The sequence below is a fragment of the Chenopodium album genome, chromosome 11 (assembly GCF_948465745.1).
Source record: "Chenopodium album chromosome 11, dcCheAlbu1.1, whole genome shotgun sequence".
Taxonomy (NCBI): Eukaryota; Viridiplantae; Streptophyta; class Magnoliopsida; order Caryophyllales; family Amaranthaceae; genus Chenopodium; species Chenopodium album.
Window position 1 is genome coordinate 18,091,235 of NC_137844.1, and position 24,264 is coordinate 18,115,498.

The 24,264-nt window shown below is 35.3% G+C and overlaps 2 protein-coding genes across 2 annotated transcripts; both read left to right on the forward strand.

Moving 5' to 3' along the window:
* Nucleotides 1-7,270: 7,270 nt before the first annotated feature.
* On the forward strand, nt 7,271-8,512 carry LOC145567467 (chaperone protein dnaJ 8, chloroplastic-like). The gene is made up of 3 exons (XM_081626756.1): nt 7,271-7,559; nt 7,973-8,041; nt 8,162-8,512. The coding sequence occupies exons 1-3, from the start codon at nt 7,350-7,352 to the stop codon at nt 8,342-8,344; spliced, it is 462 nt and encodes a 153-aa protein (XP_081482882.1). The 5' UTR covers nt 7,271-7,349; the 3' UTR covers nt 8,345-8,512.
* A 2,622-nt stretch (nt 8,513-11,134) lies between these two features.
* LOC145568691 (uncharacterized) lies at nt 11,135-17,857 on the forward strand. The gene is made up of 11 exons (XM_081628113.1): nt 11,135-11,550; nt 11,772-11,831; nt 12,476-12,643; nt 13,070-13,124; nt 13,905-14,095; nt 14,220-14,303; nt 14,420-14,453; nt 14,730-14,848; nt 17,279-17,356; nt 17,431-17,487; nt 17,568-17,857. Exons 1-11 carry the CDS (start codon nt 11,347-11,349, stop codon nt 17,628-17,630), a joined length of 1,113 nt encoding a protein of 370 aa, XP_081484239.1. The 5' UTR covers nt 11,135-11,346; the 3' UTR covers nt 17,631-17,857.
* The last annotated feature ends 6,407 nt before the right edge of the window (nt 17,858-24,264 follow it).

The following is a 24,264-nucleotide window of genomic DNA, read 5'->3' on the forward strand; positions in this document are numbered from 1 at the left end:
TTAGATGTGCATAATGGTTATGTGACCTAACCTTACTTTGTTGTAAGTAAGTTTATCATCTAACTTTGCTTTTGTGATCTACTTATACCAATGTCATAATAAAATTAACTCGTATCTAGCAAAATGAAAACAATTTATTACCTTGGTCATGGATCAACACTTGTCCAAGCCAAGTAAAAAAGGAATCAGTATTCAAACTAACACTGAAAATTGTCTCATCAAAACTGGAAATTGTTCTAAAATCATGATAAATATTCAGAAATTAAAACTATGAAACTATCTCTGGCCACTCGAACACTTCTAGTGCACCTTCAAGCTCCATTTCCATGCTAGCCTCACTTCTTTACAGCTTCTGCATAACATTAATAATGTTAAGCACTGCAACTTGGTATCACATACCTAAGTGAAAGTTAAAATGTTTATAACATAATACCCGAGGTTGATGCTCCATTCTTCTTGAGGAAGTCAAGGTATTTATGGCAATTGCGTTTCCAATGCCTCTTCTTCTTGCAGTAAAAGCATTCACTTTCACTTGCAGCCTTGGGTTTTGGATTCGCCTTAGGCTTCTCAGGAGCCTTGGAAACTTGCTTGCCCTTGCTCTTGGCGCTAGCCTTTTGCCCCCTTTTCTTGAACCCCTTTCCCTTTTGAATCATAAGAACTTCCTTCTTAGGTTCCTTAGGGATTTTCTTTTCAGCACTAACCAGCATTGCGTGCAATTGATTCATAGTCTTTGCAGTCGCAGTCATGTTAAAATTCATGATAAACTGGTTGAAATTTTTTAGAAGTGAGTGGAGAATGATGTCTGTTGCTATCTCATCACTGTATGGGTGCCCCAGTTTCTCCATACTTTGAATAAGGCCGATCATTTTGAAAACATGATCATGAACTGTGGCACCCTTCTCCATCCTACAATCCAGAATCTCATGATGAAGCTTGTACCTTTCAACTCTTGCTTGTTTCTTAAACAAGGCTTTGAGTTCTTGCATGATTGTGTACGCATCCTGATCTTCAAAACGTTTTTGAAGACCAGGTTCCATGGTAGCAATCATCAAGCAAGTGATAGGCACAACTCTATCATGAGCTTCCTTGTGCCTCTTGACTTCTGCCGTAATTGCAGTTTCTGGCAGAGGTCCTGGCAATGGGGTGTCAATGACATCCTCTCTACCTTCAGATTTTAGAACGAGCCTTAGCATTCTTTCCCAAGTGAAAAAGTTTTCTCCTGTCAACCTATCCTTCTCAAGGAATGGTCGAAGATTGTAAATGTTGTTGTCATTGTGATTACGGCTACCCAACTAAGTTAAAATAAGGCAAAGTTTAATAATTATGTTTAATTTATCATTAAAGTACCATATACGAATAATATAGGTAACTTTAAAAGCACTTTATTCAATATTTAAATGATCCTAATTGAATTTTAAGTGATTCCAAGACTCTTTATTCGTGCAATAATTGACCGGACTTTGGCCCTGCCATCAACCATTACATTTTCAAGGTGAGTAAACTCTTTACTGATTACAACTCTTGTAACTCTTGGTTGAATAATTAACCATCACATGTTTAATTAATTCCCTTTGCTTCAAGGTTCTAAACTCTTTAGGTAACCTTGTTGAGCATAACCAATTAAAATTGTAAAACTTGATTTACCCTAAGTCTCCCAAGATATAAAATGACACCCAGTTTTAGCATGACCTATCATAAATATCATGGGTTTGTCGGGTTTTTAATTGGAAAAGCAATCTCAATATTACTGGGACCTAGATTCATTTACGTTGTGATTATATAGTGAACTCTAGCGCATCATCAATCAACATAAATAAAATCTAACATGCATAATCTACTAATGCAATAAAACATGACATAGTATGGCCCCTTAGTCCTAAGAAAACTAGAAATGAAAAGCTCCCACTTGAATCATCATGGATCTCCATCCACCTTGCTCCTTTGGGGCTTCACTTCATGGGCTTCTATGGACTAACACTATTTAAATAACTAATCTATTTACTTTAAATAAAAGTTACAAAAATACTTAACGGTGCGCATACCGTATTTTAGATTACAAAAATACATCACGATGCGCAGATCGTATTTTAGAATCTATGGGCCACACTAGTCTATATATATATAGCAACATGATATCATATATTATATAAAAGTGCCATATAATAAATCACTCAACATGTTTGTCTAAAGTACAACATCGAATGTTCATAATTAAGGCAACGCATTTCCTAAAATATCTCATATTTTAATCATAATTAGATAATATCATATATTATTCATGACCAATCATAAAATATCAAATATTTTAATTTAGGTATGAGATAGAATCAAATCTTATTTTAATCTAGAAAGATAAATCATATTTAATCTTCCATGATTATCCTAACAGTACAACTTTAGGAGATTCTATCCTAATTATTAGTCAATCAAATAATTTTAAAATCAATTATATCCAAATCTAATTATGGGATAATCACATTATTTAAACCAATTATCTCCTTTTGGAATATGCTCAGAATATCCTAATCAATCTTATCCAAAATTAACCACTTTAATTATGGATAATTACCAATTTAACAACTTTAAATATGGATAATATCAAATATAACAACTTTTGAATATTTGATTTTATCCTAAAACAAAAGATTTTATCCAAAATAAAACCGATTTTATCCTAAAATAATTTTGTAATTATCTTGAAATATTTTTCAAAAAACAGAACTTTTTTTTTTTTTGAATTGAAAAATGCCGCCACCTCGCCGGCCACCGTGGTTGGCTAGCCGAAGCTAGCCATGGTGGCTGGCTTCCGAAATCAGCCACTGCCGCAAAGGACGGCAGCATGCAACGCTTGCACAACTGCTTCCCCAGCCACCCTGGACCGCCGCCCTCCCTTCCCCTCCCTCTTGGACTACCACCAGGTCGGCAGCCGCCGTGGATGCGCCACCCAGCCGCGGCTGCCGGCCTTGAAACAATTTTTTTTTGTTTTTAATTTAATTAAAATAACTTTTATACAAATAAAATCAAATCAGTCCAAAAATTAAAATTAAATCACATTCAACTTTAAAATTAGGGTTCATCATAAAATTAATCCCAATTTAATTCTAACTCTTAAAATTAAATCAATAATCTTACATAAAACATTTTTATGCATAAATCAATCCGATTAAAATTATGAATCATAAAACAAATCGAATTAATTAAAAAATCAAGCACAAAATCATATTTAAGGCTTTGAATTTTCGAAAAATCCGAAAATTAGGGTTAGGGTGTTTGAATTTTTTGAATGATCTAGGGCTTAATTCGGTCCTCTTTATGGCTATTTTGAGCATAATTAAATCACATTTAATCAATTCAAAAAGTTTAATCAAATTAAATATAACAATTGAACCATAATTAAATCAATTTCTCCCTCTTAATTGATTATAAAATTAACATGGACTTCAAATTAATCGTATTAATATGATCAAGCGCGTTCATGCAAGAGGCTAACTGATACCACTGTAGGAAATTATAGGTACTACGCAGCGGAAAATCATATATGAATCATATTCATAAAAGTACCTAATCCCAAGATCACATGCATAACACACAAGACACATAATCATATCTTTGAAGCGTGAATTCCACGTAGCAATTTTATTGACAAATCAGGGAGAGGATAGAGCCCCAAGCGTTGCTCCTCTACCTAGTCCACGAGCTTCGAACGAGCCGTCCACCAATACTAGATTGGTCGAGTGAAAGGGAAAACCGCGATCACCACCTTTAATGGACTAAGCCGACCACCACGATCCACCACAACCACGAACCACCACTCTGGCACCGAGGGAGGAGAGAGGGCTGTGAGAGAGAGAGAGTTTGAGAGAGCTTGGTCTCGTGTTTGCTAATTAGGGTTTGATCTCACTGATCAGTTAATTGCATTTCTCCAAACCCTAGGCACCTAGTCTATTTATAATCACATTATAATTATACTAGGGTTAGGAAGCCCAAAACCCTTCAATCCACTCCATGTGGCCGGCCATACTAGAGGATGAGGCCCATCATGGGCCTTGTCCTCTCGTGCTCGATCTAGACCCTTTGTGTGACCTTATAGGATCCGTCCAATTGGGCTTTGGGCTATTTTATTAGCCCAAAGATCGTTAGTATTTCTAGCTATGATAAAAACGACGACCCAAATGTCCGAATTTAATTATCTCCATAATTTGATCCATTTATATATCTAGTAATTGCACACGATGAAGACATAAATCCTTCAGTTCTACCATCACATCACCCCTTTTTTTTCCTTCTCCAATGCTTGTTGCCTTGCTGCCACCTCATTCTGCTTCCTCTCCATGTTATCAAGTTGTTTGGAAATCCTTCTCTTCATATTGTCAGTGCAGTCCAATTTGGCTTGCACCAACTTCAAATTAGTTACAAGTTTATGTTTCTCAGCAACAAGTGTATTGGCGACATCCCTCTGCCAGTCCAAAATGTCTTCATCTACCCAATCAAAGTAGTTACACCCTTTGTGTCCTGTCTCAAAGTTGTAGAATTTACAAGCTTTGAATTTTCTCTCGGGATTCTCATGCGTCCAGGAGGTCCTAATAGCAATAGGAATGCCACAATAACACTTTTGACCCCTCGAAACAACTTCTAATTCCATCCTATAAATATTGGAGGGCAAAAATTAGTCCAATAAACGAAACCTCAAATTCAAACCCTAATTCCTAATTTGGGAAAAATCGAAAATACAACCTAACAACACGAAATTTCAATAATTAAACCAACATACCTTACTCGAAAACAGTTTAATTGGACAAATTCACGCGAAAAATTGAATTTCTTTCGTCAACGGTGAGTAAATGGGGATTTGATGGAGAAGAAGGGAGGAGAGAGAAAGTTCAATTGGAGAAGGAGGTAGGTTGGAGGGGAAAAAATAATAAAAGGGGGGTGTGACCGGAACACGTGCTCCTCACGTGTAGGTTAACACCTGAAAACCAAGTCAAAGGTCGAAAACCGGGCTAAGGTGTGACCTCGCAAAAAAAAAAAAAAAAAAAGAAAAAAAACGGTTTTAGGTGTATTTTTACAAAAAATATATATATATATATATATAAGGTGTTTTTTTACAAAAAGTTGTTATAAAAGGTGGTTTTTTGCAATTTTTCCTATGATTAACTGATGACTTTTGAATGATTTGGGGGTTAAAATTGGGTGTAAGTTTTGAATTGAAAGCCCTAGAAATTAAAATAGAAGAAAAGAAAAGGGTCGGTTGATGGATTTACCGACAAAGGTAAGAATGATAAAACAAAAGAGAAGAAAAGGGTAAGTTGATGAAATGGTTTATACTAGAGAATAATAAGTTGATATTAGGTATTAAAGGGTTGGTTAGGTGTTAAAGGGTTGGTATTAGGTATACAAATATTTAAATTGGATATAGAAATATCAAAATCTAATATTAGAATGTCAAATTTTGATATTAGAATGTCAAAAGCTGATATAAAAATATTAAAATCTAATTTAAAAATGTCAAAATATGATTTAAGATAATCAAAATATGATATACCAATGTCAAAATCTCATGTTAAATGGTTAAAATATGATATTAGAACATCAAAATCTGATAAAAAAATTGAAACATAATAGGAAAAATTGGTTTTAACAATCCCAACTTTGCTCAATTTTCTTTTAATAATCCCAATTTTGGATTATTCTAAAATAATTCTAACTTTGGGGGTTGTTTTCTTTCTTCAATCATAATGACAATAAAATACCCATCATCACTAAAACCCACATCACAACCCCACAAACAACAACTCATAACATCCACTCCTTCTTTACACATCAAAAAACCCGTCAATGGTTTTCCAGGGGGTGTTTTCCGAGGGGTTCATGTGGAGCTGCTTTGTTTTATGTTTTTATTTTATTTATTTTTTTATAAAAATCATTTGGACTAATCACGGCTTGACACATGTCATGTAAGTTATAGCAAGTCATTGGTTTTTGTTGACCAATTTGGGATTGAAGAAAGAACATGACCCCAGAATTGAGATTAATAATAGAAAATCTAGCAAAGTTGAGATTATTAAATCAATTTTTCTCATATAGGGGTTGTTTGACAATCGGCGGTTGGCTGTTGGCTGTTGGCTTGTTTGCTTGGCTTGTTTGACTAGCTGGAAGTATTAGTTGTATGGGTTGGCTTTTTAAGTTATTGTTTAAGCTGGTTGTTTACAAAAGTGTTTGGTAAAATTATTAATGGTTGTTAGTTGTTTATTAGTGATAAAGTGGGCCAACAAGCTAAAACCAATAGAAAAAGCTACTCTTATTAGCTTTTGGCTTTTGGCGGAAAAGCTAGCTTAAAAGCCAACAAAAAAATCCAACTACCAATTTTTTTGGCTGTTTGACCAAACTAAAAAGCCAAAAGTTAGGCAAAAAACCAATTGCCGATATTATTACAACTCAATACACTAGACTTACGGTGAGTCCAGTCTCACACAATACTTCATGATATGTTTTTACCATACCGCTCTTATGTCCTATCTCCAGTTCTTCATTTTGTAGAGTGTTAACTTTTCCTAAATTATTTGCCAAATTCTGAAAGTTACTCGTCAATCTATGGCCTTTGCTCATGATCTAGTTACTTGGGCTCGTCATTGTCAACTTCTTAGCTTTCGGTTTTTTTTTTGTGGACAAAGGTCTATCAAAAAAAAAAAAAAAAAAAAAAAAACATCTTATCTTAAATGATTTTGGCACATCTTTGTATGATATCACAGTTTTCTATGCTTTTCTCACATAAGGATGGATGTATCAAAATCAATTTCCTACTTGTACTCAATTCCTTGCATATTTGCAATTTTGCACACGAGAAGAAAAACCATTGCACACACCAGTTTTGTGCAAAACATTGGGCTCATTCCAGCTTCCAAACCGACAATACCGCTCTTTTATTAGATAAAACTAATAATGCAAAAAAGTACCCTATCCAAACAATTTAACCTTCAACTTTTAAATACGTGGCATTATGTCATCCGCGGTGGACTGCCACGTTCAAAACAGATCATTATCACATATTATAATCCAAAAAAATAAAAACAAAACGAGCTAAAAAAAATAAATAAATAAAACCACAAAACTCCTAATTTTATTACACGGATAAGATCATTGCAAATCCTTATCTAGCACCACGAGCGAGACTCAGTCTTTTTCCACAATCCACGTCTTTACACGTCATCCTTGTTCCCCTTTTTTTCCTCTATATATACCACTTTACCAACCCTTTTTCTTCCTACAATTATTTATTCTATCCAAATCTTTTTTTCTCTCAATTTTTATCCGAAATTATCTATTTTGCAAGAATTATCTGCTTTGTTTTAATGGCGGCAGCAGTGAAAGGTTTATCCTCTTCGATTTCATCTTTTTCTCCATTGATGAAGAAGAGGAAGAACAAAACGAGCAGAAATCGTGTTGCGTTTGTTTCTGCTTCGGCTGCTACTACTTACGCTGATCCTTATCAGACTCTTAGCGTTCACCGCGGAGCGTCTGAATCTGAGGTTAAGAAAGCTTTCCGACGCCTTGCTTTGCAGGTAATTTCCTTTGATTTGGCTTTAATATCTTCGATTTTTCTAATTTTGTTTTACTGTTAATCTGGTTGTAGATGCTTATTTTGTGAAAATTAATCGGTTTTCGTCTAATTTAAGAAATTTTAACCGTATTTTATCTGTTGAATTAATATGTTTTTTTCTGCCGAGTTGATTATAGTTTTCCTTATTGGTGCGAATTTTGCGAAATTGAGGGTTTTCGCCAATGAATTATGTTTTTTTTTTCCTGTTAAGTTTAATGAAATTTGCTTTATTTTTTTGCAGAGGTCTGATTTTGAGAAATTTTATCAATTTGGATCTAATTTGAGACATTTCAGCAGTAATTTACTGATCATGTTGATTTTTGTGGAATTTGAGTGTTTTTATGGTAAATCTAATTGGATTTGTATAATTTACAGTATCATCCAGATGTATGCAGAGGAGATAATTGCACAATCAATTTTCACCAAATCAATGAAGCTTATGATGTAAGCAATACTGATTCTTTTCTTTCTATTATTCAATTTTCAGATAGAAAAATTCACAGCACAATAATCTTAGCTTGAACAAACGTAGCTTAATTGACTTTGAATTTGGTGTTAATGTAGATGTTAATGAGTAATTTTCGAGGCGAAACAAAAGAGGAAGAAGCAGTGGAAGCATATTATGATCCAGATGAAGGATTTAGAGGAACAGACAATGATTCAGAATGGGAATTATGGGAGGAGTGGATGGGTTGGGAAGGTGCTGGAATTAGAGATTACTCTTCTCATGTTAATCCTTATATTTAATTTAATTTTTCTAGAGATAGGTGATGTTAGATTGATTAATTAATCTGATCAAGTGTACATATTCGTCTTTGATTAAACGAAAATGGTTGATTACTGTAAATTGAATAATTTATATGTTTACTTTTATGAGATTTGAGAACCAAATCAGTGATCAATTTGTTGTTATAAGTCTCTTGTACATATTAGTCTCTTGTACATTATTTTTATTTTTTTCACAAGAAGAAAAAGGATTTCATCAATGAAAGATAACCAAACGGCACAATTTCTAGGAAATCTAAAATTCCAATACAAGTATAAATCACCTTAAACTAGTTACATTGATCGACGATCGTCTTAATAAAAAACTTCATCTGAAATAAAAAAACTTCATCTGAAGCAATACAATATGTGAGTTAGCTCTAATTCGGCTTGAAATTCACGGATGAGTAATTGTTTGGGTGAAGTAACTCATATGACCTTCTAGATACTTTCGGAGACGATGAAACCCTAAATATTCAATCTTTAGTACACGAACAAACAAAAAATATAAGCCTAATTGAATAAATCCCGTCATAAAGATGGAATCCATTTATTGAAAGCAATTAAAAAGTTTTTTGGGGCTTATCACCGATAAAATCACCGTTGGAAGTCCCTACAAAAATTTACAATTGAGATTAGAAGAAAAGAGATGGAAGAGAACAGAAAAAAGGAGAAGAGTGAAGGAAAACCTTCAAAAAAACAAAAAAAGTCCAGCAATGGAGGCTAGAAAAATCCTCCTAAGAGAAAACCCCGTAGGAAACCAGAAAACCCTCCCAAGGAGAAAACCTAGAGGGGAAGTTTAAAATATAAATGTATTATTATTCTCTTGTACATTATTAGTCTCTTGTAGATTGATAATTTGATATGATTAGCAAAATTTTCTATCTGATATAAATGGAGTACACATATTACTACTATATTAGTGGTGAGATGAGAATTTGGCTGATCTTATTTTAAACCTGGCTTTACCAATATTCCAAGAACCAAATAGAGTCTTAGAGATGCGGATATGCCTTTCAAGTCATACAAATTCAATGCTTTGACACAATTCAAATGTCGAACTTTGACCAATGATATTTTGTGTATAAAATATCCACAATTTTTAATTGAGTTTATAAAATATATATAGTTATCAATTGAGTATTGGTGCAATGGTGATTAGAGTTGACGTGATAAGAATGACTGTGTATTCGATTCCCTACAACAATTAAGAAGGGACTATAACCTAACTACCTAGAATTAAACCCCGAAGTCGGATTAGTTCTAAAGCGCGCAAAAAAAAAAAAAAAAAAAAAAAAAAAAAAAAAAAAAAAACTTTACAACAAATAACATTATTAATTAAAGCATGGTTTGTTCCATCGAAAAACAAATTCACAAAAGTTACAAATACAAGAACAAGATAAATGCTCACCATACCAAATGTAACTTAAAATTACTATAAACTTATTGATTAACTTGTAGTAAACATGTATTAAAAGCGTTTTTACTAACAATTTTTGCTAACACGCTCGAACCCATAACTAATTGTTTAAAAGGAAAAAAAATGTGGAAAAACTCCCTCTTACTTTAAATATTTCCAAAAGTAATTTCTAAAATAAAAGGAACAAAAGATAAAACCCTAGAATCCTTTATATTGCTCTCCATCCATTACTCCATTATCTACTCAGTATATGATCTAACTCCTGACCGATTTTGCTTCATCTTAGGCTCAGGCGTTTTCTCTATTCTCCCTTTTCTTTACTCAAGTGGGATATCTAAGGTAATTTCCTCTCTTTTAGATCTCGATATGAAATTTAATGTTTCTTTATTAGGAAGCATGTCAAAATGTGTGTAGGACATGGACACGTGTGAGACACAATAGGATCCAATTTTTTTTGGATACATGGACACAAATAATGTCTTATGGTGACACGACTCGTTTCTTAATTGACATGCCACCTTACTAATTTTAATCAAATGTTGGGGAGCCTCAATTGATATTTTGAATAAACATAAGGTGTTTATTTAATGACAGTATAAACGTAGGTGTATGGTGAGTTGTTAGCTAACTTTGATCTTTGGAGTACTAATTTTTTATGATGTTCGAAACCATTGAAACTTTCTCCTCCATGGAAGCATCCTCCACATGAACCACCATTTCCATCACTATGTTTTTCGGCGGTAAAGCCGCCAAAAAACCCTAATAAAAATAGAGAAATAAAGGGCATGATGAATCCCAAATGGTACGACTTTCGTCCTTGCCGATGTAATTCATGAGATCGATTTCTACGTGGTTTCTCCATGGAAGCTCATCCATCTCCCAAACTTCATTACATTTCATTAAGTAGACAACGTTAACCATTTTTTTACTTGAAATTTACCCATAATTAAATGAAAGTATTGGCGATTATACCCTTAGATAAAAAGATTTTTTATATTACTAACTCTGTCCCCATTTTTTTGCCCAATTGCAAATTAATGGGTCAAACTTTAAAAATTTTGATCACAAATTCTCATCACTCAACATAAAATGTAGAATTTTATTAGATTTGTTGGTGTTAAAAAAAAAAAAAATTGTCTCTATGTGTTTTATTAGAGTCATGTCATCAACCCACAACCAATTAATTTCGAAAAAATTAATTTAAAAATGTAACATTTATTTTTAAAACGCTCAAAATAGTATAGATTATATGGGATTAACATTATGAAGCCGAGGAAGTATCAAATTTTTATAATTTTTACGTACAGAAATAAAATTATAAACGTTTTAAAACGCCTATTTTCCACCATCATTCCCTCAGCCGCTAACTGTCAAACCCAATTCTCCCTCAGACCCGCGACAACCTATCATCGTCCGGCGGCGAACCTGCACGTACATCAAGGATAAAATTAGTTTGAAAGTTTTACGGCATTACATGGGAGCCATATCATCACGCAGAAAAATTTCATAAATAGACTCAAATTGGAGACATCGCATTTTCTCTCACTAACTTTCTCTCTCTACAATGGCGGCGCGTGGGAAGGGAACTGTGACATCACTATCTTCAATGTTCCCTGCTGAGGAAGCTCAGAAAGCCGCAAACCTCGTCAACGACACGATTTCGGAAAAGCTCAAAGAACTCGGCAACCTCAGTTGCTTTGTCGCTGACAATACTAACCTTATCAACCTTGTACAACGTCTTCCCGATGAACTTCATCACGATATTCAGGTATTTCTCTTTTTGGTCTCGTTTGGGTTTAGGGTGTGTTCTATTCACCTTAATTTATCGTACTACAGCCAATTTATATTGTACGGGTTTAGGGTGTGTTTTATTCAACTTAACTTACTCCGTATCCTCGTTGTGAATTGAATTTACCCGAACTATATTGTAATATAAGTTGAATAGAACATCCCTTGAGTTATTATTGTTTATTTGGGGTGAATTTACAGGTTCCATTTGGGAAGGCAGCATTTTTTCCGGGTCGTTTGGTTCATACTAATGAATTTCTGGTAATTTGATCTTTTATTTTTAAATTTGTTTTGTATATTTTGGAAATTGAGTAATTATGTTGATGGTTAGTTAATTTGTTGTGGGTGTATGTGAATTGGTGAAGATTGAGCTCAGTTTGTTGACATTTTTTTTATTGGAATTCTGTTTACCATGAATGGGTTTGCAATAATTATGTGTACTGTGCAAAGGAGCTTACATTTTAGCTTACAAATTTATGAAATTTAGCTGTAATCTAGTTTTTTCTTTTGTTTGTCCATGAATTGCTGATCTATGCAATGCAATTTTGTTCCCCTAGCTGTGCGACTTACTAATATGTTTATTCCCTCGGAATGAGCAAAATTTATACTTGATTTATCATAGGCAAAAGCCTGTATTCATCGTGTGTATTGGATAGAACTGTGTTTTGCCACCCCAAATTGGTCAAAAATCAACCTCACACATGGGTGAATTGTATGTGATTTGGAATGACTAACCTGTCATATTAGCTTAATAGTCACTATGTGAGTAGTTAACCATATACCGATGTAATGTTGTAACTTGTAAGCTTGTGCCTTTTGCTCCTAGTGTGACATTTTTTGTTTGTAAGAATTGAGTTCTCATCCACAAAGTTAAACTAAGAGAAGCCTGTTTGAGTGGGTATCAGGTTCTCCTAGGAGAGAATTATTTCGTGGATAGAACGGCCAAACAAACTGTTGACATTCTTAAAAGAAGAGGGCAGGCGTTGGAGTCACAAGTTAGCTCTGTTAAGGCTGTGATTGAAAACCTCAAAGCCAAGGCCTCATTTTATGACAGAACTGCTGCTGAATCTGAGGTGATTTTTGGATGAAAGTTGCAACTTGTCCTCTATAATGGCCTTGTTTGGTAAATGGCTTTTCATCGGCTTTTTTTATTGGCTTTTGGCTTTTTCATTTGGTCAAACATCCAAAATTCGTGTTTGGTAAATGGCTTTTTCAGCTAGTTGAAAAGCTGGCTTTTAAGCCAAAATGAAAAAGCTACTTGGAGTAGCTTTTGGCTTTTGGCTTTCTAAGTTACTAATAACATTCAACAACCAATTTTACCAAACATGTTTACAGACTAATAAAAAGTCAAACAGCCAACAAAAAAGCCAATACAAACAGCCAGTCAAACCAGCCAATCAAACCAGCCGACAGTCAACAGCCAATTGCCAAACAAGGCCATGTGTTTTTAACTTTTATTTTTATATTTTCTCAGTTTAGCTTTCCTGTGCATATTGCAGGAGGGTCTTGTGGAGATCAGAGAAGAGTTAAGTGATGATGAAGATGCTGGTGGAAGTATGTCCAAACAGGCTAATTTTCTTTCTTAAATTGACGATGAATTTCTTTGATGGAAGCATTGTCTTATGATGTTTTCCATGGTTATCTGCTAATATATTTATTTTAATTGGCCTGAGGCACACATTGTTAAAGGGATGATTTTTTTTTTTTTCCTGTTTGTGCTTGAAGGATTTTTTTTTTTCCCTTCATTAACGAGGAGTGTCATTTACGTGCTCTAACCAAAGGCAGTATGGACATATTAGCCCCATGGCCCTCAACTACGTCCTGACATGTACTACACCGAAGGATTTTCTTCTAATATCTGTTCTTAGTCTCTGCCTCTTTGTACTTTTGAAGGAGAAGGGGGGGGGGGGGGGATCGGGTTAACCTATCATATCAATTATTTGAGTTTTTAACTAGCTTAGGATGAAGGTATTTGTTTTTAAGCCCAGATATTGCACAAAACACCTCCAAAGTTTATTCAAATTCTTAAGATTTCTAAGATATCATAAGGTATACCAGAATATGTTTTGTACATAACAGAGTAGCACTTCTATTTTAATGTATTGGAAGTTGAAATTGGTGCTTTTTTTGTTTTTGTTTTTATTTTGATGGATTTTTGGATGCTGCATGCTGATTCCCATATTAACAGATATTTAATGACTTTTGTTTAAGAGTTGTTTGACCTACCCTGTTCCTCCCATTACCTTATGCTGGTAGCCTAGGTTTGCAATTTGCATTAGCATAAAAATCTGTCAGTAAAGGAATTGCTCACTTTTAATACGCATGGAATATCAGGCCCAGAAAAGGCAAAGGCTGCTAGTGTGTGTGAAGTTGGTAATCGTAGTAGACCTGGGGCAGTTGATGATGAAGAATATGCTCGTATCATGTCCAGGTTGGATGAACTTGAGAAAGAAGAACTTGAGGAGGAAGAAGAAGATACTGAAGAGCTTGAAGATGTTATACGTGATGTTAACTTCAATAACTTGGTAAATCACTAATCAGTTTTAATTACTTTTTGTAGAAAGCAATAGGTTTTGGAGAATTTAGTAAATCAATGTACTAGATCTTGCTGCCGGAGCTATTTTTACATCTAAACTGTTGACCAATCAGGACCAGGAGCAATCTAAAGACCATCATCATGCCAAAGTACTCCCGGACGGAAATACTCTACCAAATGATGCTGATAACATAATTGTAAGACTTGTTATGAATTCTTATTATATGCATTCTTGGAAGACTATTTTTTGTTGTGCATGTTGACTCTTCCTGCAAGCTGCTTACATCTGTCGTTTGGCATCCCTTTCGTGCAGCATGAAAGTTTGAGTTTGCAATCTACGCATAAAGGTACCTTTTCTTTCTCCATTAGAGTTTACTTTTGAAGTATGATGTAAGTGCAAAATAGCACTTGGCCCCAACCCCGGCCCTGGTTCTGGCAGGTGTGACTGTCTGGACTTACTGTGAAAGAAAGACCTTAAAGGCTGCTTATTTTTCCAAGCAGTCTGTGTTTGGGTTTGGACATTGTTGCAGGGTTGGGGTATCTGATTCAGCTTTGTTTGCTGTCCTATCTCTTTCTGTCAATTGTATCGATGCTGATACTCTCACATTTATTATTATGGTCAGATGAATCCTCACGTGGAAAAAATTTGCTGCAAAATCTTGTTGAAAGATCGACAGAGGAAGATTATGCCCCTCCTGTGATGAAGACAAGTATTCCATTTGAGTCCAAGTCAAAATCTGAGGTATACATGGCTTTTTCTTTATGCCCAATACACATCTTTCTGCTGTGTATCATATTTACTGGATTTTTTGGGAAAAATTCATGGGCTATCTTGTACTTTTGAAAATCAGGTGATGCCTTCAAGATCTAATTTTATGCACAGTTTATTCCTAATTAACATCTATGTTATGCTGAGTCAAAAAAAAAAAAAAAAAAAAAAAAATCTATGTTATGCACAATGTATTTGAAGCACAATGTCAATGTTTTCCTTCAAATCATGTTTACACGGCTGGAGAGTGCATAGTTTTTTAACGTATTTAACTGTATTTATAAGTATTTGTTAAGTTCTGAAAAACTTGTAACTAAATGTGTCCAAATAACTGATTAAGTAGAACTCCTTTTTAAAGTCAACATTGCTCACAAGTCACAACTACAACAAAGCCTTAGTCCAAAATGATTTGGGGTCGGCTAACATGAATCATCATATGGAATCGTTCAAAAAGGGACGAGCAAATATTGTTCACAAAATAAATAAAAAAAAAAAAGTTATGTTGTTGCATACATTGTGCGTTATTCAAAAGTTCAAGGATATAGTGTGCACAAAGTAAGATGTGAAACTGTGAAAGGCATCATATAAAATGTGCAAAAGTTCAGAGGTGTCCCACTAGTTCCCAGGTAAAATACATGCTTTTAAGAGTGACCTCAAAAAAAATTTACTCCTTATTGAAATCTACTACATATATAGTCTTAGTTCTCAAACTCTTAATACTCTCCCTGCAAAAGAATGATAAGGAAATTAGTTTCCTCAGAATTTTGTGAATAGTTGAAGCAGCTTCCAATTATGACTGTTAATTGCATCCATCCAGTAAAGTAACCAGGCTGCAGTCTGACTAAAATAAATGTCACTGGAGAAAGAATAGGAGGCCTCTTAAATTTCTGTTAGGTATTGGTCGAAATTTGTCTATTGCTTTTAGTTGATTGAAATCTACAAGCTTCTTCTTTTCCTTCGACTCCGTCCTCTTTGCACATTGTCTTGCTAGTATTTGGAATTCCCCACACATGTAGCTGTCTCAGGGAACTTCCAGCACTTCACTCAGACCTCCATCCTATCAGTTGCTTTGAGCCTTTGACCAGTGCTTCACATAACCTATCCTTCAACATGATTGTGAAGGGAATTAAAAGGTGATAAAAGGGACACAACATGATTGCGAAGGGAGTTCAAAGAAGGCATATTGAGGTGTTGTAAGACTCACTGTGACAGTGAGAACTCTCTCACTGATGGTAAAGGGTTTTTCTTTGTTTGGTGAGAAAGGGGTGACAGATGCAAGGATGGCTTGGGGTGTATTCATTCCTTATCTTAGCACATAATATTTTCTTTGTTGGGTGAGAAAGGAGCAACAGATGTGGGGATGTGCTTGGGGGGTATAATTCCTTACCTTAGCACATATTATGCTAAATAATAAAAGGAAGGATACTTGAATGTGCATATAGCTAAGGAACTTTTCCGAAGCTCGGCTACTTCGCGAAGGAGCACGCTCAGTTGGTAGAGCATTGGGCTTTTAACCTAATGGTCGCAGGTTCAAGTCCTGGGACAATGAGGTCATTCAAGCATTTGGGCTTGCTTTGATGATGGGTAGGCTTGTTCTTCATTTGCATGTTATTCCCATTTCTTGCACCGTTTTCAATTGACCTAACTTAAATTAAACCACCCCTAAATGTGATTGTTGAAAGTAGGTCTAAGTTTCAAGAAGATTAGTCCTCCTTTGGAGGGCATGTAAAGTGATTAGATGAATGCAGAGAAGATACAACGTACCTCAAGTTGGATTTGGGGAGGCTAAGTGTGCCTATGAAAAATTGTAGTTGTCCAAGGTAGAGGCTCTAGTGACTAGCTCGATAAATAGGTAATAGCACTACCTGCTCGTGTTTAGCTTGCTGATCCTTGTAGATGCAAATCCTAATTTCTGTTGTATTTTCTTGTAATTGGATGGTTGGTGTGGCTGTCAATTTTCTGCGTTTGGTTGCGTGATGATTGTTGTGCCTTTTCATTTTCACTATTTCAGGCTCAAATTATCTGGAGTAGGTCTTAAGTGGACATGCTAATTAGGTGGTTGGAAGTATCTTCCATGACTAGACTAAAAGTCTCTTGCTTTGCGATTATAGCCTAGATAAACTGCTAAACACCGCTTGGTTATATCACTAGAACAGTAATATGGTACATGCACTTATTTCAAACCCATTTCTTAGATTTCTCTATTTAAACTCTAGTTATATAGATAAACTGCAGTAATGTAGATTTCTCTATATAAACCTAGATAAACTGCAGTAATATAAACCTAGATTTCAGGCTGTCAGATATAGATTTCCTTATATAAAGACATAAAGTAGGTGAACTGCAGTAATATAGATTTCTCTATATGATAACTGATCCCATCCCTTCCTATTTTACCTTCAGATATGTGTTCCAACGCCTAAACCAGATGCTAGCAATCGATTGTCTAGAGACTCTAGACCCAATACAGATAGTCTCAAGGTATGTCTTTTGACCGTCTCCCCCTATAGTTCATCTCTCCTTGTTGCCAAGTACTGATCTTTCATTCACTGCAGGCCTTCACTGGTTCTATCATAGAGCGGACAGATAATTTGCAAATTTCTCCACATCAGGTAACTATGTCTTTCTCTGGTCTAATCATCATGTTTTACTTTTCATTCATTTAATAAGAAGTTATGTTTATGTAATGCAGCCATCTAATCCTCAGCCTTCAAAGCCGGTATCTAGATTCAAGATGCAGAGGAGGGCTGTTTAGATTTGAATCATGCAGATATCCTAGGTATTAGAGTAAATTGTAGAGGATACAATGTGTCAATTTGGTATCTATTCTAGCCAAGATTGGCATCTGTTTGAAGTTAGTAATGTTGACTTGTTATGTTGAGAAGCAAATTTTGTCGGATGTAATATCTGCTTGTCTTGGTGTAATACCTCGTATTTTTATACGTATTTTATTTAAAATAAGTATTTTGAGAAGTATTTAATTGAATTGAAATGTCTTATTTAAAGTATTTTAGTTATTTATTTTAATAAGTTTGGAAATATTTTATAACAGGAAAGTTTATTTAATTAATTATTTTAATTAAGTTGGGGTTTAATTTAGGAAAGTTTTATTTTAGTAAAGTTTTATTAGGGATGAGATTAGGAAAATTAAAAAGGAAAGTTTAGGGAGAAGGGTCTTAGAGAAGGGGTATAAATATCCCACATATGAGGCAAATCAAACTTTGTCCAGAGTGGAGAAAACCCAAGGTAAACTTCTCTCTCCTTTTTCCTTATTTTCTTTCTTTTTTTCTTTCTCCTTTTTCCCTTCCCCCCCTTTTTTTTTTTTTTTTTTTTTTTTTTTTTTTTTTTTTTTTTTTTTTTTTTTTTTTCAGCTGCCCTCCCACCACCACTGTCAACCACCGGCAGCAGGTGGCTGTTGCCGCCAGTAGCGTTAGCCGCCGACAGCAGGCGGCCACCGGCGCTGCTGGCCGGCGTGGTGGCTGCCGTTGCCTTCTTCCTCCCCTTTTACGAATGTAAAAAAAAAAAAATTATTCTTTGTTTTAAAAACCAATTTAATTTTAGATCTAAATATTAATTATGGGTTTTGTGATTTGATTTTTGATGTTTGATTATGAGTAATATATTAATTAATTTTCAGATTATGTTTTTAATTAAAAAGCCTCAATTTTTGAAACCCTAGGTTCTTGATTTATAAATTATTGAAGGATTATGATATAAAATGGTGTAAACCTTTGATTAAAGTGTTCTAAGACTAAATTACAGCAAGTTTTAATGAAAATATAGTGCTGAACTTTTTGGTAAAGCATTAGAAATCAAGTTTCTTTAAGGAATTTTAATTACCCATTAATTGGAATTAAAGTATGATATTTTAAATATAATTTCAGCTTATTTTAAATAAATTATGAAGGGTTTTATAGTAGTATATATTGCTGGAAATTTGTGTAGAGTGGATTTTAATACTCTTCTATAATTTTAAATTGTAGGAGACTTTGAAGTGAGCGATTTTTATTAATTGTGGCGATATTAAGATCGTATACAAGATACATTCGCGTACTTAGCATAATTATATTGATGTAGTGGCATGCTAAATATGTTTGATTGATTACAAGTAGTATCATGCTAGATTTGGATTGAAAATTATGAATTGGATGTTGTTGGTGATTGGATTATGAAGCATGATTTAATTGTGATGGATTATTGGATGGAAAATTATGGTTTGAAATATTGTTTATGAACCACATATTTATTTGTGGCATGTTAGAGAGCATGTTTAATTAAACTAAATGTTTAATTTGGTTTAAGATATTGAAAAGGAATTTATTATGGTTCATATAATTTCTATTGATGCTTTAAGCATGAGAAAGGAGCTATATAAGTGTCTATGTATACGAGGAATAAATTGTATGTTGGTGCCTTAGTGCACTTAAGGTGTTTTTAACACCGAGGGATAGGATTTGTGGCGCTTTATGCGTTTAAGGTGTCATTGGCACCGAGGTAGAATTAAAAAGGGTTCAACATTAAATATTATGTGGTCACTAATTATTCAAGAATTAAATTGGTATATTTGATTGTTTGAATAATTATTGTTGATTGAATGATTATAGTTGAGAGTCATCACCAAGTTTAATAATATGTAAATAACGTAAAGTGAAAGAGATTACGCACCAAAACTCTTGGAACGTGCATATCTTGAGTATGAACATATGGGGGGAGTTATGGGGTTTTATATTTAACCATAACTTCTATTGGAGTACAGGACGCTGTACATTCCTTTTATTATTATTATGCGCAGGAATTCCGCCACTTACGGGTGGTTTTTGATGCTGGCATGGTTAGCTCCCGTGTCAGTAACCTCAATTTATTAGGGGAGGTTAGTGGGAAACCCGTTCGATGCGTAATCAACGCTAAATAAATTATTTAGTGTTTAGTGAGAATTTTCATTGAATGTTGTATGCTTGAAAAACAGGTGCAACAAGGTAAGTAGTGTGTTGATAGGGAATTGTATGCTAGTGTGTTAATTACGCTTATGTACTCAGCTTTGCTGATTGTGTGTTTTGTGTGTTATTGGCCTTGTCTTTATCATGGCCCTATGATGACCCATTTTTAATGGAGAGTAGTGGAAATAGGTAGAGATAAGCTTTTCAGGTGATGAAGCATTTTCATGAATGGGCATGAGTGAAGAGCGAATCATGCTAGTTTTCATAAGTATATGATGTGTTTATTGCTTTAATTATTTATGATAATATTGTTATGCGTGACTAACAAAAAGGTTTGAGTTTGGTTTGGTTTTAATAAGGGCCTATAATGGTTCCAAGTTGTAGGTTGATTTTATTTTACTTCGTTTGACTTTGGTTTGTCTTTACTTTCGTTGCTTGACTTTTTCAAGTTGATTTGTTTTGAAAGGTTTTGAAATTAGTCTTCCGCTGTGTGTCTTTGATAGTTGCCTTACCCATTATCACGGTGGCGGTAATGTCTTAGATATTCCTATTAAAGTTTTAAACAGGACAAAAACAAGTATTTTAAAGGAAAGGAATTTCTAGGGTGTTACACTTGGATATTGACTGTATTGATTCCTAAATTGTTGACTTGGTAAACTGTTTCTTTTGCTTAGAATACTCCATGAAGTTTGGAGTACGTGGATCTCGTGATTTTGTGATGATGTTGGAAGCATAGTAATTATCAGATAATATATAGGACTTTTGAAAAGTATTCTTATCCTCGTGGGATGAAACTTGCCCATGCATAGGTGCTAGACAGTGGCGGAGCCAGGAATTTAAAACCGGGGGGGGGGGGGACAAGTGGACGTCATTACTTAGTTTGACAAAAATGTTGGAACAAATATGTACTTATTAGTTGAAGTTTTACTTTCCTAAAAAAAAAAGCTTTAAAGTTGCGAAAAATGTGAAACAGAGGTAGTACTTATTATTTGAAGTTTTACTTTCCTCAAAAAAAATAAAAATAAAAAAATAAAAAAAATAAAAAAGGTTGAAGTTTTACAATTTTAAAAATTCAAAATACGGAGTATTTATTGAAAAAAAAAACAGGTGGTTTGATCTCGTGTTCTCTGGCTCCCACAAGTCATGCTTGCACCACTGAACCATTTAATTTGCAACAAATTATATTGCACAAACTGTCGCATTTAAACTTTAAATATAATAATTGTCCATCCTAAACTGTAAATACGATAGTTGTCCATCCTGGCTCCGCCAATGATGCAAAGTCAATTCCCTCCGTCATGACTCATGAGTCAACTTTATCTACCCTTTTTCTAAATGTAGGAAGGAACATACCTTCTTCTCTTTTGTGTTTTTAGGAAATTGGCTTTTCATACTTTGTTAGACTCATTGAATTATTCCTTCCAAAATCAACTCACAATATTTATAATTTTAGACTGTTTAGAAATACTTGTCTTCTTTTCGATTTTCCAATATACTTCGTAGGACAAGTAGCTATAAGGACGAAACCCATAAATAAAGCAAATAAATGCTAGGAATATGTGTAAGAAAATTTGGGAGAATTTTACATACGAGGAAAGATATGGACAAAATTGAAAAAAGATATTATTAAGTAGAGTTAAAGGCTAACAAATTAAATATTTTTTTGGTGTTCCACCTGCTTCACCGTTTGGGCTAATCCGGATTCGGGGATCAGTTTTGGGTGGTTAGGTTCCGATCCCCTCCCAATCGTTATGGCGGGGGATCGAACATAGGTCCTCCCTTCCAAGTGTAGTCCCAATCACCACTGTATCAACATCCAATTGGTAACAAATTAAATATTAATATACTCCCTCTGTTTTTTTTTTTAAATGCATCACTTGAGTTTTCACACTTGTCGAGACACAACTTTGACCATTAATATCTTTAATTAGATATTAGTAAAAATTATAACAAAATTATATTATGATAGTAGACATTGTAACAAATCCAACAATATATTACATGACCGTGTTTATAAATTATATATAGTAGTGAAAAAATTAAGTCAAATGTAACATATGAATAGTGCAAATTCTCAAGTGATGCATTTAAAAAAAAAAAACGGAGGGAGTAGTTTAAAAGTTACTCCATTCATTTTTATGTGCCCCGCTTTCCAAAAGCGGCCTTTTTTTTTTATTTTTATAGGAATTGTAAGACTCGAATAACTGGAGTCCACTTGGACTCTAATAGGGGGCAAAATAGTAAATGTGAGTTTGTTTTAAAAAAAATAAAATAAAATAAAAGGTACCCATAGAGAAAACGAACAAATTTAATGAATGAATCAAATTTTTATGGGATTCTCATTACAAATTCTCCTAAATAAGGAAATTTTGTCAGAAAAAACCATTTATAACAACTATTTTGTTAGAAAAAAACCTTATAAAAAATTTTTGGCAAGGAGAAATCAGATTATAAAATATTTTTGTTGAAAACAACCTGAGATCTCTAATCACTCAATTAACCACTAATCCCCCCTTAATTCTTCTAATTACTCATAATTCTCACTAACTGATTTGGATATTTATACCCCGCAAAGTGGCCCAATGAGAGTGAGACGCGTGTCACAAAAAAAAGGCGTCCAAATGGACTACCCAAATGATGACACATGTCACGCAGATATGACCCCTGGGAGTGACGACCTTCAAGGCCCAAATCCCAAGGAGCCGCAAAACGGCGCTGCCCTAAATCCTAGGTCACCAAACCCTAGGACAACGTACACCTTTCTAGGACCCTATAAATAGGGAGATTCCCCCCATTTATTGGGGCACGTCTTAATCATTACATCATTTATTACTCTCGAAACAGAGAACACCTGATCTCGGAATCGATAAGATACTTACTTTCCGCACGTTTTACTCCGAATCCGTACTAACTTAATCTTCGGAAGCGGACCTCTGAACATCCGGAGCTCCGTTCTTTTGCAGGTACAGGCGGCTTCGTTGGATCCAGTCTTCGAGTTGTAACTCTCCCAAGGGACACAAAAACACCCGAAACATTTGGCGCCGTCTGTGGGGAGAGTACCTCAAAGATGTTTCACAAGAACCTATACCGCCTCCAGAGACCAACCGGCCTCCGGTTGATGGAGAGGTCCATTCGGACCATGACTCTGGTGACGACTGTGACGTCGAAACCTATGTGGCCCATGATGGTCATTCATCTCTAAGAGCATCCGTCACAAGGAGAGACGGGAGCGGAACATTGACCAGGAAGGTACAAGCAAGCCCCCTAGGCAGCCGTTTGATCAGACTCAGGTGGTAGGATCAGCCCCAGTCATCCGAGACGAACTCATGAAATTCATGACAAGTTTCAAGGGTGAAATCAAGGAATTAATCACTAATAGGACGGCTGCTCCTAGGAAGGAACAGTCGGCCAAAAAACCAGCTCAGGCTGAGAAAGAAAAATCGGTCAGGGACCGACAGCCTATTTCTCACCCTGCTACGAAGGAGAAGGCTCGGCCCCAAATTGATCTCTCCAAATTCTGTTTCCCAGAAACGACAAAAAGAAAGGACATCCGGCATGTGCAGCCGGACGGCAGCAAAATGACCTTCTCTAATGCTCGCCACTACATTGAGCAAAAGAAGAACTAGCAGCTGTCTGAGTCGGCATCCACGTCGACTTATCCAGATAGCTTCAAGAATACCTTAGTGAGGAATTCACAATCTGTACACAGGACTCCGTCAGGCGGCCCCTCCGTCCTTACGGGACCCCATGTAATCAACTCAGCACAATATATGGCCCAGCCATTATACAGGCCGCCTACTTTGCCTTACATTTAGTCTACCATTTTTGGAGGACAGGCGGCATACAATTACCAGCCTATGGACTGGCAGCTTCGGCTACAAAACCTTGGAGAACAACCCTCTGCATTCTCTAGGGAGATAGCCGAGGCCGAATAGCCGGCCAAGGTTAAAAATGTATTGGTAGGGACCTATGATGGTACCTCCAATCCAGAAGATCACCTTCTAGCATACACCCACCTCATGTATCTACAGGGGTTGGATGATGCCGCATGGTATCACTGCTCCCAGCTACCCTGAAGGGCATAGCCCAACAGTGGTTTGGCAACCTGCCGGCTGGATACATTAACAGCTTCAAGACGCTTGCGTTCTTGTTTGCTTCCAACTTCTTTATGAACATCCCTGCAAAGAAAACAAGTCTCGACCTGAGAAATGTGCAACAGGGAGATAGAGAAGGGCTGCGCTCCTACATCAGACGGTTCAATTTGGTGAGAATCCAGATTCAAGGGCTGTCTGACGGGGTAGCCTATACAGATTTCTTCAAAGGTCTGAAGGACGGGTCGACCTTCAAGTTCGACCTCGTCCGCAAGAAAATCGTCACCCTCCAAGGAGCCCTAATGGAGGGGGAAGCCTATATACAGGCGATCGAACTCTGCTCCTCAAATAAGCAGTTGGA